The 16,998-nt window shown below is 42.7% G+C and overlaps 2 protein-coding genes across 6 annotated transcripts in view; one reads left to right on the top strand and one right to left on the bottom strand.

Annotated features, from left to right (window-relative positions):
• The window catches only part of LOC147114164 (uncharacterized), a 99,243-nt gene extending 97,155 nt beyond the window's left edge, over positions 1-2,088 (bottom strand). The window contains exon 1 of the mRNA XM_085995809.1: positions 1,984-2,088. Within this exon, the coding sequence (XP_085851935.1) occupies positions 1,984-2,051 (68 nt within the window). The 5' untranslated portion in view covers positions 2,052-2,088. The remainder of the gene's footprint in view (positions 1-1,983) is intronic.
• The window catches only part of g3bp1 (GTPase activating protein (SH3 domain) binding protein 1), a 31,953-nt gene continuing 15,040 nt past the window's right edge, over positions 86-16,998 (top strand). For 2 of the 5 annotated variants that reach the window (XM_085995805.1, XM_085995804.1), the window contains exons 1-6: positions 3,047-3,125; positions 5,513-5,629; positions 7,730-7,811; positions 9,679-9,852; positions 13,083-13,173; positions 16,314-16,407. In XM_085995805.1, the coding sequence (XP_085851931.1) occupies positions 5,535-5,629; positions 7,730-7,811; positions 9,679-9,852; positions 13,083-13,173; positions 16,314-16,407 (536 nt within the window). In that variant the 5' untranslated portion in view covers positions 3,047-3,125; positions 5,513-5,534. The other 3 variants (XM_085995808.1, XM_085995806.1, XM_085995807.1) reach the window with 3 other exon arrangements.

Below are 16,998 nucleotides of genomic sequence, written 5' to 3'. Positions count from 1 at the left end.
GCTTCCCATTGGCTCAGCTCCGCGGAAACCCCGCCCACCGCGACGCGAGCCGGCCCCCGATTGACTGCGGCGGCTGTCAATCAGCGCCGCTTTTTTCCGCCGACAGGTTAGTGTGTGAGCCTGCCGGCACTCTCGGTTGCGGTGCGGGGAGGATTTATATTTTTTATATACAAAAAAACACTTAATTTTCTGCGCGGATTGAGAAGCTCAGGGTTTTAAAACCACCCTTCCCCCCCGCCGCCGCGGGTCACTCACTGCTCGTTTGAACCTCGGCCTCTCTTTTTTCCCCCCAAAAACCCCCCCCTGAGGTAAGTGTGTGGAAAAAAAAAACAAGCGGAGGGGCCGGAGCCGGTGGCAAGGCCGCCGCCATTTTGTACCCATAGCCCCTGCACGGCATAGCGGCCCGGCCCGTCCCGGGCTTCACAGCCGCCGTCGGGAGTTCGCGTACCCATCGTCGGCTGCAGCGGTTGGGCGGAGCGGGCGATGAGGAGGGGGGCGAATGGCGCGGTCTATCCGCCGGGCTCCTCATTGCGGTGCTCTGGAGGGGAGGGTGGGAGTGTTTTCCGGCCTTTGTTCCTGTGGTGGCCCGGGTACTGGTTAATGACCCTCCCCACATGACTCTGCCGCCACCAGAGTCGCTCATTCCCTTCTCTCTCCCCCCTACATCATCTTGGCCGCTCTCCGGGGTTGACGGGGGGCCTGCTGCGCGGAGGGGATGGGAGGGGAGGGAGTGAGGCCTCGGGTTGCGGTCCCATTCCGAGGCCGCACGTGGTTGTCCCTGCGGCTCCAGCCGGGCTGCCGGCAGCCGCTTTCCCCCTTGCACCGATTGAGCCGGCGACTTTTCTCTCTCTCCTCCCACCCCTTCCCTTTCTCCGATCTTGCGGCCTTGTTTCCCCCGCTCCACGTGTTCGCCTCGGTTGTGGATGCAACCCCCCGCCACCCTGGCAGGCTGAGCCGACCCCGGCAGCAGAGACCCTGCACCAGCAAATCGAGCGTCCGCATGTGGTAGGGCGGAGGGAGAGAGAGAGAGAGAGAGAGAGAGTCCCACTGCCTGGCGAGATATCTCCTTTCTCCCAGTCCCCTTTCTGAGAGTTGATCCCCGATCAGTGGTGAGCATTTCAGGGCTTTCGATTTAAGTTGTGAAAATGAATCCTGCATGCAGTACTGGATCAATTGGAAAGGGAGAACAATGCCTGACCCCTTCTGTTATTTTATAATTTAAAACAAAATGAAAACCCTCTTGTCTGATACTGTTACCGCTTTGCTAAAATGGCCCAATAGCTCTTAGTCCTCAATTCTTGGCGGGGAGGAGAGGAGAAACCCTCACAAAGTATATATTCATTTGTAAATTAATTATTTGATTGAAATTTTGCAATTCACACTGTTTTACGATTGACACTACAACCAAAAATTGGAAACTGGACTTTCAAGTCCTACAGTGTTTGCAGAATTGCCCAGGATGAAACTAGAAACTGAAAAAACCTGTTCCTGTCTGTCATGGGGAGTGAGGAAACGAAACGAGCGTGTTTGCAGGGCTTGAACTCTGATTAGAGTGTTTCTGATCTAACCACATAACCATTTATTTCTCTGTTGGATGTCCGTAGTAGAAAATTGTAGCATTTCTTGGTAATTTGGCAGTGCCAGTTTGACTTTGTTGTTTTCCGTGTGACATTTGCCTGAGTAATGGTTCTCCAAACAAGTCTGTTCATAGTGATATTGACAGCTATTTTGTAAAAGAAAAGTGTAGATATTTCCATATTTACTGAGTATTCTGACAAGTGATACTTCAAAAAAAAAAGCAAACAAGTTGAGAGAATGTTAGTGAAAACCAAAAAGTAATCTTGAGAAGATGACCAATTTAAAGGTACAGACATCATGAATAGAATAATGCTATTATTAAATAGACTAAGCTACAACTTCCTTGCATAAATAAACCAGGAATGAGGAAAACTGCTGCTTTCAAAGTTAAAATGCCCTTGTTACCTTATCAGCGCTGCCTTTCTTGAAATTGAGCAGGTTGAGTGGGCTGCGGCTGTGCTTCCTGCCCACATACTGCCTGACCCATCTTCCACAAAGTGTTTGTCATAATACAACATACACTCATAATGGACTCACTGGCATTAATTACTCCAGTGACCTGAAAGCAAGACTGGTTGAGTTAGATGTGTCGATTCACCAATAAAGTGCCCTACAGTGGAATACAGGTGCATTATGTGATTAGAGTAACAAAGGTATACATTCAAAGTTGTTTCATTGCCTAGCCTATTATCTTATGCTTTCACTTTTCCTAATATTTTGGTATAGAGTAGATGGTATCACATTAATGTGTGGTTCAACTGAATAAATCTGCAAATATGAGGAATTCAAAAATAATTGTGCAGAAAAGTTGATAGTTTCTAAATTCAGAAGAGAATACGTAGTGTTGAATTTCAAAACTGGTTGCATAGAATTTACAGCATGGAAACGGGCCATTCGGCCCGAATGGTCTTTGCTGGTTTTTATGCTCCACATGAGCCCTCCTCTTCATCTAATTCTATCAGCATAAACACCTATTTTATCCCTCGTGTACTTATCTAGCTTCCCCTTAAAGGCACCTACTACTCATTATGGTAAAGAGTTCCATATTCTAACCACTCTCTGGGTAAAGAAGTTACTCCTGAATTCCCAATTGGATTTATTGGTGACTATCTTCGATTTATGGCCACTAGTTTTGGAGCCATGTGTCAAATGTTAACAGCATGTGGCATTATGAGGGCGATAACTGGTGCTGCTGTGGGTGAAATGAAGAAGTTTTGTGGGCTATTCTCAATTGTTGCCCAGGTTTAAAAAAAAAGACTCGTTCCCCTGATGGCTAATTGGATAAAATGTATGGCTAGGTGCAGAGGAACACTCCCATAGTCTTCTCTGATCTCGGATGAGCACCCAACATTGAATCATTGTGACAGTTTTCCTTTTTCGCTTCATCCTAGGATGACTGGGGGAGATTGCCAATTTAGTAAGTTTTGTGTTCTGGATATATGTCCTCTTGAAGCTAGGTTGAGATTGCCCAATCTTATTTCACGTAGGACTTTTACAACTAACTTCATCTATGTGTATAGGCTGGAATCAAGCCCAGGTCGCGAGAAGTGAGTACCTAGTCCCTGGCTTCAAAAATGTGTTGACCTTTTATAACTTGTGCTTCTCAAGGTGAGGGGCACCAGAGCTGAAGTATGGAACATCTTCTCATTTCAGGCATCTAGGGTGTGTCGAGCACTTCCAGTTTGGGCTTTGCATAGTCAAATGCAGAGCAAAGCTCCCTTCAATCTACCCAGAGATTCCCAGAGATGGCGGGGAACATAGGATCTAATGAGAGGGAGGAACTGAATGAAATCAGTATTTGTTTGGAAATGGTGTTAGGGAAATTGATGGGATTGTAGGCCGATAAATCCCCAGGGCCTGATAATCTACATCCTAGGGTACTTAAGGAAGTGGCCCTAGAAATAGTAGATGCATTGCTGGTCATCTTCCAAAATTCTATAGACTGGAACAGTTCCCATGGATTGGAGGGTAGCTAATGTAACCCCACTATTTATAAAAGATGGTAGAGAAAAAACGGGGAATTATAGACCGGTAAGCCTGACATCGGTAGTGGGGAAAATGCTAGAATCCATTATAAAAGATGTAATAGCAGAGCACTTGGAAAACAGTGACAGGAACGGACAAAGTCAACATGGATTTACAAAAGGTAAATCGTGCTTGACTAATCTGGAATTTTTGAGGATGTAACTGGTAGAATAGATAAGGGAGAACCAGTGGATGTGGCGTATTTGGACTTTCAGAAGACTTTCGATAAGGTCCCGCATAAGAGACTAGCGTGCAAAGTTAAAGCACATGGGATTGGGGGGGTAAGGTACTGACTTGGATAGAAAACTGGTTGGCAGACAGGAAGCAAAGAGTTGGAATAAACGGGTCTTTTTCCGAGTGGAAGGCAGTGACTAGTGGGGTACCGCAGGGATCGGTGCTAGGACCCCAGTTATTCACAATATCTATTTAATGATCTAGACGAGGGAACTAGATGTAATATCTCCAAGTTTGCAGACGACACAAAACTGGGTGGGCGTGTGTGCTGTGAGGAGGATGCAGAGAAACTCCAGTACGATTTGGACAGGTTGGGTGATTGGGCAGATGCAGTATAATGTGGATAAATGCGAGGTTATCCATTTTGGTGGCAAAAACAGGAAGGCAGATTATTATCTGAACAGCAATCGATTGGGAAAAGGGGAAGTGCAACGAGACCTGGGTGTCCTTGTGCACCAGTCGCTGAAGGTAAGCATTCAGGTGCAGCAGGCGGTTAAGAAGGCAAATGGTATGCTGGCCTTCATAGCGTGAGAATTCGAGTACAGGAGCAAGGATGTCTTGCTGCAGTTGTACAGGGCCTTGGTGAGACCACGCCTTGAGTATTGTGTGCAGTTTTGGTCGCCTTATCTGAGGAACGATGTTCTTGCCATGGAGGGAGTGCAGCAAAGATTCACCAGACTGATACCTGGGATGGCAGGAATGACGTATGAGGAGAGATTGGGTCGATTGGGCTTATATTTGCTAGAGTTTAGAAGAATGAGAGGGGATCTCATTGAAACTTATAAAATTCTAAAAGGACTAGACAGACTCGATGCAGGAAGGCTGTTCCCGATAGCGGGGGGAGTCCAGAACCAGGGGTCACAGTCTAAGGATAAGGGGTAAGCCATTTAGGACAGAGATGAGGAGGAATTTCTTCACCCAGAGAGTGGTGAACCTGTGGAATTCTCTACCACAGAAGGCAGTTGAGGCCAATTCATTAAATATATTCAAGAAGGAGTTATTGCGGCTCAAGGGATATGGGGAGAAGGCAGGGACAGGGTACTGAGTTTGGATGATCAGCCATGATCTCATTGAATGGCGGAGCAGGCTCGAGGGACCGAATGGCCTACTCCTGCTCCTATCTTCTATGTTTTACCCCACAAGTCACCGCCTGCCACCCCAAAAAAGCTCCATTTATTCCTATTCTCTGCTTCTTGTCTGTTAACCAATTTTCAATCCATGCCAGTATATTATCCCCAATCCCATGTGCTTTAATTTTGCACACTAACCTCTTATCAAAGGCCTTCTGAAAATCCAAATACATCACATCCACTGGTTCTCCCTTATCTATTCTACCAGTTGCATCCTCAAAAAAGTCCTGTAGGTTTGTCAAACACGATTTCCCTTTCATAAATACTGAATTTGGATGATCAGCCATGATCGCATTGAATGGCGGAGCAGGCTCGAGGGGCCGAATGGCCTACTCCTGCTCCTATCTTCTGTGTTTGTATACCCTAACCCCAAAGAGAGACCCCATTGCACCAGTTTAACAATCCTTGTGCATGAGTTTTTATTGCTGAATTAGGAGTAGTTTTATGCTTTTGACTTGAACCTTTGAACTAACTTTACTTGAGGATGGTTGGTTTGTATAGCCGTACCAAGATGTCACTGTTTATTTTCTAAATTCTTTTTATAGCAACTCTCAGTTGACCAAAGAGATGGTGATGGAGAAGCCAAGTCCCCTGCTTGTAGGGCGGGAATTTGTGAGGCAGTATTACACACTGCTGAACCAGGCCCCTGACTATTTACACAGGTAAGCTAACTTTTTTTTTGCAAACATCTACTTTTTTGTGACTTCAGTCCACTAAAGTCTGGGAAGGGGTTGCTTCAGGTCATTTTGGTGTGGAAATTATGGCAAGAGACAAAAAAGAAGTGAGAAAGTGAACTGTCATTTTCAGGCTGAATAAGACCACTTGTTTGATCTGTTTCTGCCAGCCCAGAGGTCACTTTTAGCCAGTTCCTGCCATCCCAGAGTGTAGCAGTTACCTGGCTGATGGCTGATACTTAAACATGTTCATTTTGGCCACATCAGTTGTACGTTGAAACCTAGACATGAACTTCAGTATCTTTGAGTGCCTGCAGTTCTGCTCAGTACCTTCCCCCTTTGGGTTGGTGAATTTTATATTTTACTAATCCCTCGGGTCCTCTGCAGAATGAATTAGAACTTGAAGGAAAGTACTTGCTGGTTCAGACTGTAGCAAATTTATAAATTGTATTTTGCAGAGGGCCCTGGCACTTAATACAGGAAACTTTGTGCTATCCGGAGGTGAGCTATCCGGCAATCTGGAGCCACCGGCAAAAATCAGCAGCCGTTTTTTATTCTTTTTGTTTGTTTTTTTTTGCTTTGTTTGAACAGTCAAGCTGTGCAAGGTCTGTAGCTATAGCAACAGCTTCAGCTACAGAGCTTTAGGGCCACACCCGAGTGTTTAGAAGCTGTTGCTAAGCAACAGTGTTTGTTGTCAAATGCGGAGATAAGAATCTCCGTATCTCTCAACATTAACTCTGGAGAGTACGGCAGTTTTGAGGCAACGGCAGCAGCTCGGTCCCGTGGGTGCCAGATAGCACAAAGTTTCCTGTAACATGTTATAATTATTACAGATTTGGCCTGAGTGATTACATTTGAATCGCATGTATATGTAACTGGTGATCTAATATTTATAACCATTATAGATAAGAATTTTCAGTACAACGTGCTCAGTTACCTGATGTTTCCTTTTGTATTTCTGCCAAACTAAAATTTGCAAACTCATTGCTTACCGAAAGATTGTCCCTAGACCTACTAGAATCTTAAGAAAATATCTGTTCTTCCAATACAGAGGCTAATCCGTCTGTCAGTTGCAGGCAGTAATTGCTTCCTTGTACACGAGTGCTCTCAAGCTATTAATGTTGTAAGTGGGATATTCTTTCCACTGCATGTGTTTTTGTTGTCTTTGAAGTTCTGTAAATGGATTAACATTTTGCCATGATATTTCAGTTTTAAGGTTTTTATATAATATATGGCTTCTGTTAACTCATTAATGCATTGCGGTTCTGAATTAATTGTAAAATGTGCTGCTACCAGTCATGTGACAGCTACCTACAGGTAATGTCCATTACATATGGGAATTACTGGTGAGTGAAAATAGTGCTGACACTGGCACTCGGAGAGTTAGCAATTGATGAGTCAGAATCATACAGCACAGAAGCAGGCCATTCAACCATCATTCCCGTGCCGGCTCTTTGAATTGGCGCTATCCAATTAGTCCCACTCACTCCCCTGCTGTTTCCCATAGCCCTGCAAATTTTTCTTTTTCAAGTTTATATCCAATTCCTCTTTTGAAAGTTAGTATTGAATCTGCTTCCACCACCCTTTCAGACGGGGCATTCCAGATCATCGTAACTCAAAACAGGAAAACAGCTAACAATTGCATGTTATTCGTCTTTGTTTGGGCTGTGAGAAAGTTACTGTTTACTCAAGTGTTTATTTGAACTTGACTGCAGTAGGGAGTTCTTCCATGTTAATGTATTGTGAATTTTGATAACTAAGGGTGTAAGTTTTCTTCCTTATGGACGTTTGATGCTTCCATTCAATGGCTCGAAGATTCTTTTAACCCTCAGACAAATAGTTTTTTTTTGTGTATGTTGGAAGCTTCAGGGATAGAGGTTTTTGTACATACTAAAGTTCTTCCCTACTGTCCTGAATCCCTATATGTCGTTCCGACTGCATATATTTTAAAACAAAAATCAAATTATTAATAAGTGAGACACATTCTTGTATTTGACTATTACTTATCTGTTCATGGTGATGTGCACTTTCTCTCTTGCCTACACTGATAGGGATGTTCCATTAAAAAAAAAATGTCTTGTGTTGTAGGTTTTACGGAAAGAATTCTTCATATGTTCATGGTGGTTTGACTTCAAATGGAGATCCAGCAGAGGCAGTGTATGGACAAGCGGTAATGTATCTTAGCCGGCACACATACAAATGTATAAAGTTGCTTACAAAAGCATCTAGTGGGTCCAAGTGTGCGTGAGATTGGCAGCTGCTTGCTGTAGTTCTGGGTTAAAACCAGAGTGCTTTTGGCACTGGTTACTATTCAGGGGGAGGGTTGCAATTGGAGCTCTGCTACCTGAAACCAGACTCTTGTCATTGTGGCAGTTCGGATTCTCAGTGCTATAAATGCCTTGGCAGACTGCAATCTCCAGATTTTCTTTTGAAACCCTGTTACTAAATGACTTAAGTATGCTAAGATATATAGCTGAGGCTTTAATATTCCATTACCTAATAATCCTACTGCTAAAGAGAGCTTGTTCCAATTGTCTTACTATTGCTCTTGGTATTAACACTTTCCTAATTAGCAATATATTTCCTTGATTTAATAATTCCTGTAATGCAAATGCTATTTGAAAACATGTGCTGATACTAATTTACCAGTTGGTATGTTTTGTTCTTGAAATGTCCCAACTTACCTAGTTATTTACCTTTAGCAGTAGGGTTGGATTAAGTAATGAATATACCTTCCCATTGAGCTCCTTAAGACTGACTGACAAATAACGCTGCTGTGCTAAAGCTACATGTAGATTCTAATTCTGTGCCTCTACGCAATTAAAACTGATGAGATTTTTCATCAGGGTCCCAAATTAAAATGCAGATTAAACTCGTTATTCCAAGTACAGGTGGAGAAACTGAGTTAGTAACGTCTGGGCTGTGAAGGACACACTTTGAGGTGACTGCTCCTTGCAAGTCACTTGCTGCTGGAAAGTATGTACAGTATCTAGACATTCTGTGAGGACAGAATTAGACATGGTTATGACTCTTATTTTCCTCCTCTCCCTCCTTTGTGGAATAACTTGCTAGTACTCACTGTTTAGGTTGGATGATTGCTGATACTCAGAACTATACCCCCGAATGCGCTACCGCCTGCTTGTGTACTCTAAAAATCCCTTCTTTCAAGACATGAGAGTCCTGTGTTTTTCTAAACATTTCTCATAGTGCTGTATTCTGACACTAAAGATCAGTTTCATTGCCCTTCTCTGCATCTTTTCCAGGGTCTGAATGTTTCCATATGTTTCATTGACTAGCAATGAATGCAGGTTTCAAGCTGTGGAGTGATGAGCAGAGGTTCAGCATGATGGCCTCAGACTTGAGCTCTACTGATTTGGCAACATAGCTCAACATTTTGTTCCCTCAGTTCTCTTCTAGGTATCATGTGTGTCTAAAGGCAAAATACTGCAGATACTGGAATTCTGAAATAGAAACAGAAAATGCTAGAAATACTCAGCAGGTCAAGCAGCATCTGTGGAGAGAAACAGAGTTAACCTTTCGGGTTCTGATGAAAGGCTCACCGACCTGAAATGTTAATTCTGTTTATATAACCTCAGTCTAAACTCTACAACAGCACCTAATTCCTATCAAGTGAAAAGCAAACTAATGCACATGCTGCAAATCGGAAGCAGAAACAGAAAATGCTGGAAACATGCAGCATGTCAGTCAGCATCTGTAGAGAGAATAGACAAGTTACAGTTCAGATGTGGCCTTTCTTCCCCTATTTTCTATTTTGGTAGCAAATTCACGTTGGCAATTTGTCTTAATGTGGAATTTTAACAATATGAAGGACAATAGCTTGTGAAGAGATCTATGTGCAGGTAGACCTAAACAGTTTGAAATGTCAAACTTAAATTTAAGGATTGTCTAGATTGTTTTCATCTGACCAGCCTTCATGTTTAAAGCAATAGCAAAAGACATTCTTTGCAAATGGTAGGATTTTGATGTTCTAGGCTCTCATAATCTGAAAACTTCAGCTTGCTTTTTTCTTTCTGTAGGAAATCCACAAGAAAGTTATGTCTCTTCAGTTCCGTGACTGCCACACGAAGATCAGACATGTAGACGCTCATGCTACATTAAATGATGGAGTGGTAGTACAGGTTATGGGTGAGCTGTCCAACAATAGACAGCCCATGAGACGCTTCATGCAGACTTTTGTCCTAGCACCTGAGGTAAGGGAGCTAGTATTGTAATACAGGAAAAGTTCTGATATCCGGCACCAGCGTGATGCCGATCTATCAAAAGTTCCGGAGTGGTGAGCGGATTATCTACCCAGGCTGTTTTTAACGAAGAAAAATTTAAAAATCAAGAAATGTGCAATATACAGTAATTGGGTACTCACCTACAGAATGTTGTGTTAAATGGATGGTGAAAGATGCTTGATTAAGTACAGTACTGCCAGTTGATGGTAATCCATAACTCTTTAATAACTTAATAGTAAAATAAAACTTATAAACGACTGTGCAGTGCACCAAAACTTATATACGACTGTGCAGTGCACCAAAACTTAAACGACTGTACAGTACAGTATAAAGTACTGTACGGTGGTTGACTACACTTATTCCAAGCCAACTGGTTCATCAGGATCATGCACTTCAACGGGTTCTTCAGGCACTTCCAGTGCTCCAACTCTTTTGGAAGTTTTCTTAAACATGTCCCGGATGTCTGCTTGCTTAGTGGACTCTTGCCGCCTTTGCAGAAAGGTAGACTGCAGAATATGGAGCTGCATAACTTCTTGGGCAGAATAGCAAGAACGGCTTTCAGCAAATTTGATGAATGAAGCAAGATCTGCTGCAGCTTTAGCCCAAGAAATCTTGTTCACTTCAGAAATCTTATCGTCTTCATTTTCCATCACACTTTCCTTTTTCTTTCCTTGGATTCAAAACATTCTCCATTATTTCATCATCACTTAGAGAAGTTGCTGTTGTGCATTTGCTATCAGCATCAACCCACTGCTCAATATCACTTTCACTGAGGTGATGTAGAGGGTTTGCTGGGCCTACATCTTTCACCATGTCAGCCATTTCCATTACTGCAGTCTTCCGCGGACGAACATTGAACCCACGAAATTCCTCCTCTGAAGAAGAACCATCAGCAAACATTACAGAAGGCCACAATTTGCACCAGGCTTGTCTCAAAGTGTGACCTTTCACCAATTTCCAGGAACATGCAACATTAAAGATGGCATCTTTAAGATTGTATTCCTTCTGAAATGCCTGAATACCTGTATTGTCATCTTGGCTTATCAGTCTACGTAGGAAGTCTTGTAATGACACTTGAGATTTTGGATAACGCCCTGGTCCATGGGTTGTATGAGAGAACTTACATTTGGTGGCAAATAAATGGTGAAAATATTTTCAGAAACCAACTCGGATTCATGCGGATGGGCTTTACAATTATCCAGCAATAAAATGCATTTGCTATCTTCAGGTTTCCTTATTCTACGGAAATGTTCCCTCACAGATGGAGCAAAAGTATGATGGAACCAATTTGAAAAGATTTCCTTGTCCATCCAAGCATTTGCTTGAGCTTTGTACTCAACAGGTAAGTGCCTCACATTTTTAAATGCACGGGGATTTTTATACTTCCCAATGACGAGAAGTTTAACCCGGTGTGATCCAGCAGCGTTCGCACATGTTAGCACGGTTACATGATCTTTATTTTTCTTGTAACCTGAAGCATTAGCCTCACTAGCCCCAGCAAGTGTTGATTCTGGCAAACACCTCCAAAATAAGCCCGTTTCATCGGCATTGTATAGCTGTGCTGGCGACAAATCATGTTGCTGCACAATCCGATTGAAATAATCGCAGTATTCTTCTGCGGCGTCGTGATCAGCTGATTTCTTCTCCCCGCAAACATCGAGTCGTCGTATCCCATGCCGTGCCTTGAAGCGCGATAGCCATCCATCAGAGAAAGCACACTTGTCAGTGAGCTCCATCTTTGCATAAAAATCCTTCGCTTTTGATATTAGCGTGGGCCCGGAGATCGGAACACCCTCTGAACGCTTCAGAGCAAACCACTCATAAAGCACGGTATCCAGCTCTTCAAGCTTAGGCTTACGAAGCGTGCGCCGTTTCTCTACACTCTTAGATGTCTCCGAGCTTGCATAAAGCTTGAGCAGCTTATCCTTCTGCGCTTTGATGTCGTACATTGTTGATGAACCGATTTTGAATTCTTTTATAATGTGCATACGCTTCGCTCCCATTTCTAGTCGTTTGCATATATCAATTTTCTGCTTTAAAGTTAACACCACTCTCTTCCTTTTGGTTGGATCAACTTTTGGGATTTCCATAATGCAGTCCAATGAGTTGCAGCAGCGTGGGAGACACACAGTACTGTACTGGAACCCCAAAAAATGGCGGATCAGAAGAGGCTACCGGCAGCGTGGGAGGGTGAGACTCCTGATGCAGGGTTTCTGAGGTGTTCCGAGTTCCGCTGGCACCAAGAGGCCGAGTAGTGGCAGTTTGTAGAACTACCCCCACTGACTAACTCGGCAACCGTTGGAGACTCGGACTCGGAACCGGCAACATTGCCGGTTACTCAGGCGCTGTTTTTGGGGGGGGTGAATTATGCCGGTAGAGCGAGGTTTCCGGACATACAACCTCCGGTTAAACCAAAGTTTCCTGTACTGTAGTATATTTACCATGGGTCCTTTTGAAGTGTGAGCGACTTCTGATAGGGAGAGGGGTAATAAGCTTCATAGAAGTCTTCTGCACAGTGACTTGCTGAAGTTTTTTTTTTAAACTTGTTTTTGCTGTGGTTTTTATTATTTCTATAAGCACAAAATACTTTAAATAATTAAACCATACCTGGAGTTGAAAGACTTGAACCTGGGGAATTTAGTTATTGGAAAGGGCATGCTAGTATTTATGTCAGTTTGGTTTGGTTATTTTGGTTCAGTGGCATCCTCCTGTACTATCTAACAGATTTTTGCCGTGGCAATGATCTTAAAATGCTAGGGTTCTTTTTCCTGATTACTAAACTGCTGAAAGTGTACTTGTCTGTATAATGTGAGGGGGTAGGATCAAAGCTTGTCTATGATGATCGCTGGTTAAAAAGCGTGCTGAAACTCGCTGTCACGGTTCACATATGAAAATTGGCCACTTCGGTGAGGTAGTGGAGGGCACCTGTGGAATCCTATTCCATCAAGGAGTCTACTTTTTGAGAACAGAAAAAAAAACAGCAAAGGGGAAAAATCCCCATAATCTGATTTCATCTCCAGGCCCACACTTCAGTGTTTTCAGTGATACTTAGGTACTGCCCAAGTATTAAACTTGTGATGCTAACATTGAGTGTGGTACAGAGCAAAATCCACAGTACTGTATAAGGTTTTACAAAGGGGAAAAAATGATTAATGCTCATTGCTGTCATTTGTTGCAACGTCCTTTCATTTTTTCCTCAGGGTTCCGTTGCAAACAAGTTTTATGTCCACAATGATATTTTCCGCTATCAAGATGAAGTCTTTGGAGATTCAGATACTGAGCCCCCTGAAGGTGAGCAAACATTATTCAATAATTTCTCTAGCAATGAACACATCCAGCCATACTGACCCCTCACTAATGATGTGAGTTTCAACTTTGCTGCACTTCTACATTTCACCTGTAGTTTGCTGGCTGTCAAATGCATTTGGATAGCATAGTAAACATAAACATAGGTGGTGGTATGTTTACCTATAACATTGACTGTTGCATATTTGGAATGGCCTTCATGGCCAATGAAAGATTTTATTAATTTGAGAGAGGCTTTTCAGAGAGATCCTTGAATGGGGAGGCTTTAGAGTGCAGGCTGCAGGTCCACAGCTTGTTCCAACAAGCCTACTTCTGAATTTTTGTAATGCTTACATTGGTACATTTGACCAGCATTTTCATAGTGTGTTGGATTATTGGCATTGGGTTTACCTTGCACACACATACCTAATAAAGTTTATCTTTATCACTCAGGCTGTGATGTGTAGACTATTTGTCTAATACTCTATGATAGAGTTGCTATAAACCTGTCCTCCCTGACCTACATTGGCTCCTGGTCCCCTAATGCTTAAATTTAAAATTCTCATCTTGTTTTTATCTCTCTGGCCTCACTCTTTCCTATGTCTGTAACCTCCTTCAACCCCCCATTAACCCTTCGTTCCTCTGAATTTGGCCCTTTGTGTCTAGCAAGTACCCTGTCTTTCTGGAATGTGGTGAATCAGAAATTTAATATTTAATGCAACTGGTCCTGATGTCACACCAAGTATGGAAGGTTGTATATAATTTTTTCTGATTTGCAGATACGCCTTGGAGTGGATACCGCTCATTATTCATTGAAATCGGTTGTCTTTTTTGAAATTTCAAAATGGACACTGATTACATTTTGGCTGACTCCTCAAATGAGACCTGATCAATTCTATATACCCTTTCTAAATTAGAATCTATGTTAATTATAAATATTTCTAGATGCTTTAACCCTTTCAGATTCTCACAGAATTTCTGGAATATATAGCTTGATATTTTCCAGCAGCAGGATCCATTTTTATTAAAAACATGTAATCATGGTGATGGTTGTTGGAGGTCAATCATCTCAGTCCCAGGACATTGCTGCAGAAGTTCTTCAGGGCAGTGACATAGGCCCAACTATCTTCAGCTGCTTCATCAATGACCTTCCCTCCATCATAAGGTCAGAAATGAGGATGTTCGCTGATGATTGTACAACGTTCAGTTCCATTCTAGTGCACTCGCCACACAAATGCCAGGCAATGACTATCTCCAACAAGCGAGAGTCTAATCACCGCCCCATGACATTCAACATTACCATCGCCGAATCCCCCACCATCAACATCCTGGGGTGGGGGGGGGGCGCGGTCACCATTGACCGATAAATGCTGGCCTTGCCAGCGACACCCACATCCCAGGAACGACTATTTTAAAGTGCTGCTATTCCAAATTGATCATGGACGAGACCAGCTGCTTCCAGCTGTAGTTCCAAAATGGCTGCTCTGGCCATGATGTAGGATTGGGTCAATATTTATAAAATGTAACTTCAGTTTAGAAAAAGAACAGCCATGCATTGTTCAAGTAGTGCCTGAACTTCAAATCAATAAACTTTCAGTGATTTTAATTATGGTATATTTCACACCAGTTATAGCGGGCATGTTGGTGTTAACGGGATTCACCTGCTGTATGTGTTGGACGTTGAAACCAACATTAGCCCCAGATAAACACCAAATGATGCCGCGTGTGTTAAAGGTTACTTTCCAAAGGATGTGGAGTGTATTAAAGGCACAGTATTGTGTCCCTCCTGTCAGTCCCACTTGTCCCGATGAACCAGTTTCTTTCCTAATTTACTGTCTGCTGCCGCCTATTGCTGGAGGATTGGATCAGAAGGTTTTAAAGTAATTTAAACCATCAGTTTCTGACAGTTTTGTTTTACTGTATCAATTTCAATATTAGTGTGTTTTAGTAACGTTTTGATTCCAGCTCTGTTCTGATCTGGTTGGAAAATTCTCTGCAGAGTAGTTTCTCTGCCCTGATTCAGTGTTTTAATCGTGGCCCCGGTTCAATGTTTGATCAAATTGACCAACTCGCCTTGAAGAGGCAAGGTATTGGCAACATGTGTTTCTTGTATAGAAGAAAATAGTTCAAAGTTAAAACAATATCCGCTGAGATGAAGTTTTCTGTGTACCTGCCCCCACCTGAACCATCTATTACTCCCTCACTGGCAGCTTCCACTTCCACCTCTTTATTGTGATTGATGCAAAATAAATATTGTTTCTTTTGTTTAGTCCAATTCATTTTGCCACTGAAATGCCAGAATATTAGAGGATTTCAAATGTTCTCCGTTAGCACCGAAGGTTCGAAGAGCTTGATGAATTGGCTGAAATAGCTGGCGTGCTTGATGCATAGTAAGCGGCGCCTTTGTAATTGATTTCTGTGGTTGAGAAATTGTCCAGTATAGACAGTTGCCCTCCATAAGCATGGGTGGTGGGGTCTGTACTTTCAGAGCTTGATATAGTTACCCCCTGTTGCTCAGTTGAATGTCTGGAGCTACATTTCACACACTCCTGAAGGCCTGAGCTGTGACCATGTGTTTTGTTGTAGTGACATCATCTTTGGAACAGAAGTGGGCTGTGCTTTGGCGGAATCTGAGACTGGCTTTTTGCATTCATTTCTCTTTGCACTCTGGTGAATGAGATAGCAGCTCGAGTAGTGGGCAACAATTGAATTGTTTTTGAAATAGTCCCTTTTACAAACACCGTTGGGGCATATTGCATGTTGTTTACAGGTGTTCACTCACCAAGGAATTGGCCCAAAACAATCCACTACATTGAAGAAAGCTTCCTCCTATCTGAAAATGAGATCATAGTGAAAATGTTCCAGCGATCATTCTTCACTGCTTTCATGCATGGATAGACAATGTTTCTCGTGGCAATTCAACATCAGCACAATAGACTTCAGTACAATAGCAGTTGGGCATCACCTAGATTCTTGTATCAAAGAATGAGTTGCTGCACATTTTTTTCTTGGGTGTGGTTCAGGAAGGGGACATAGCTGGACATTGCACAAACATCCATGAACATGTTGCCTCTTTGGGCATTAGTATAATCTTATGAGGCTTTGTATGGTGAGACTGGAGTTGCTTACTGGTTTATTTATTGCAGAATCTGAGGAAGAAGTAGAGGAACCTGAAGAGCGTCAGCCATCACCAGAAACTGTCCAAGATGACAGTGGAGTTTACTATGACCCAGCTGTGAGGTAAAGGAATGTTCATTGCTCTAGGTTGATAGTTTTAGTTTCAAGCTCTGGGACTGCATATTTGGGTTGGTTACTTACTTGAGTTTGGGGCACTCATTCTGCTAGAAACTGTTCCTACCCGTCATGGAATCTTATTGTGTAATTGGGACATCCCTGTCCCAGGGGAATGAATGAATTGGCAGATTAAGAGGAGTTCTGTCTTCATGGTTACTCTTATAATTGAAGTTGTACAAGTTCAATAGTCTTTGGAACTCAGTCTGGTTCTCTTGAGTCATGGCAATTCAATTGCATTTTGGTGAGGGATGCAAAAATATTTTGGCAGTATGGTTGAGAATGAAGCCACTCTTATTTGTTTACAGATTGCAATAATAGGATTATCCTAGGTTTTGCATGTCACAGCTATTTTGACATTATGATGTGCTGCAGGTGTACATTATCCTGTGTTCTGCAGAGGGAATTGGGTGATCCCAGTGGTTCTTGGTCATTAATCTCGCCTTCACATTCAATGCTGAGAAATGAATAACTTCATTCTTTGCTTTTTCCCCAGTGTGCTCATTACTGAAAAATGGTAGAAGGGTTCTGAAAAAAAAT

The sequence above is a fragment of the Somniosus microcephalus genome, chromosome 8, assembly GCF_052327205.1.
Source record: "Somniosus microcephalus isolate GS21.2 chromosome 8, FLI_Smic_1.0, whole genome shotgun sequence".
Lineage (NCBI taxonomy): Eukaryota > Metazoa > Chordata > Chondrichthyes > Squaliformes > Somniosidae > Somniosus > Somniosus microcephalus.
The sequence above is the reverse complement of the archived record's forward strand: the minus strand, read 5'-3'. Positions and strand labels throughout refer to the sequence as shown.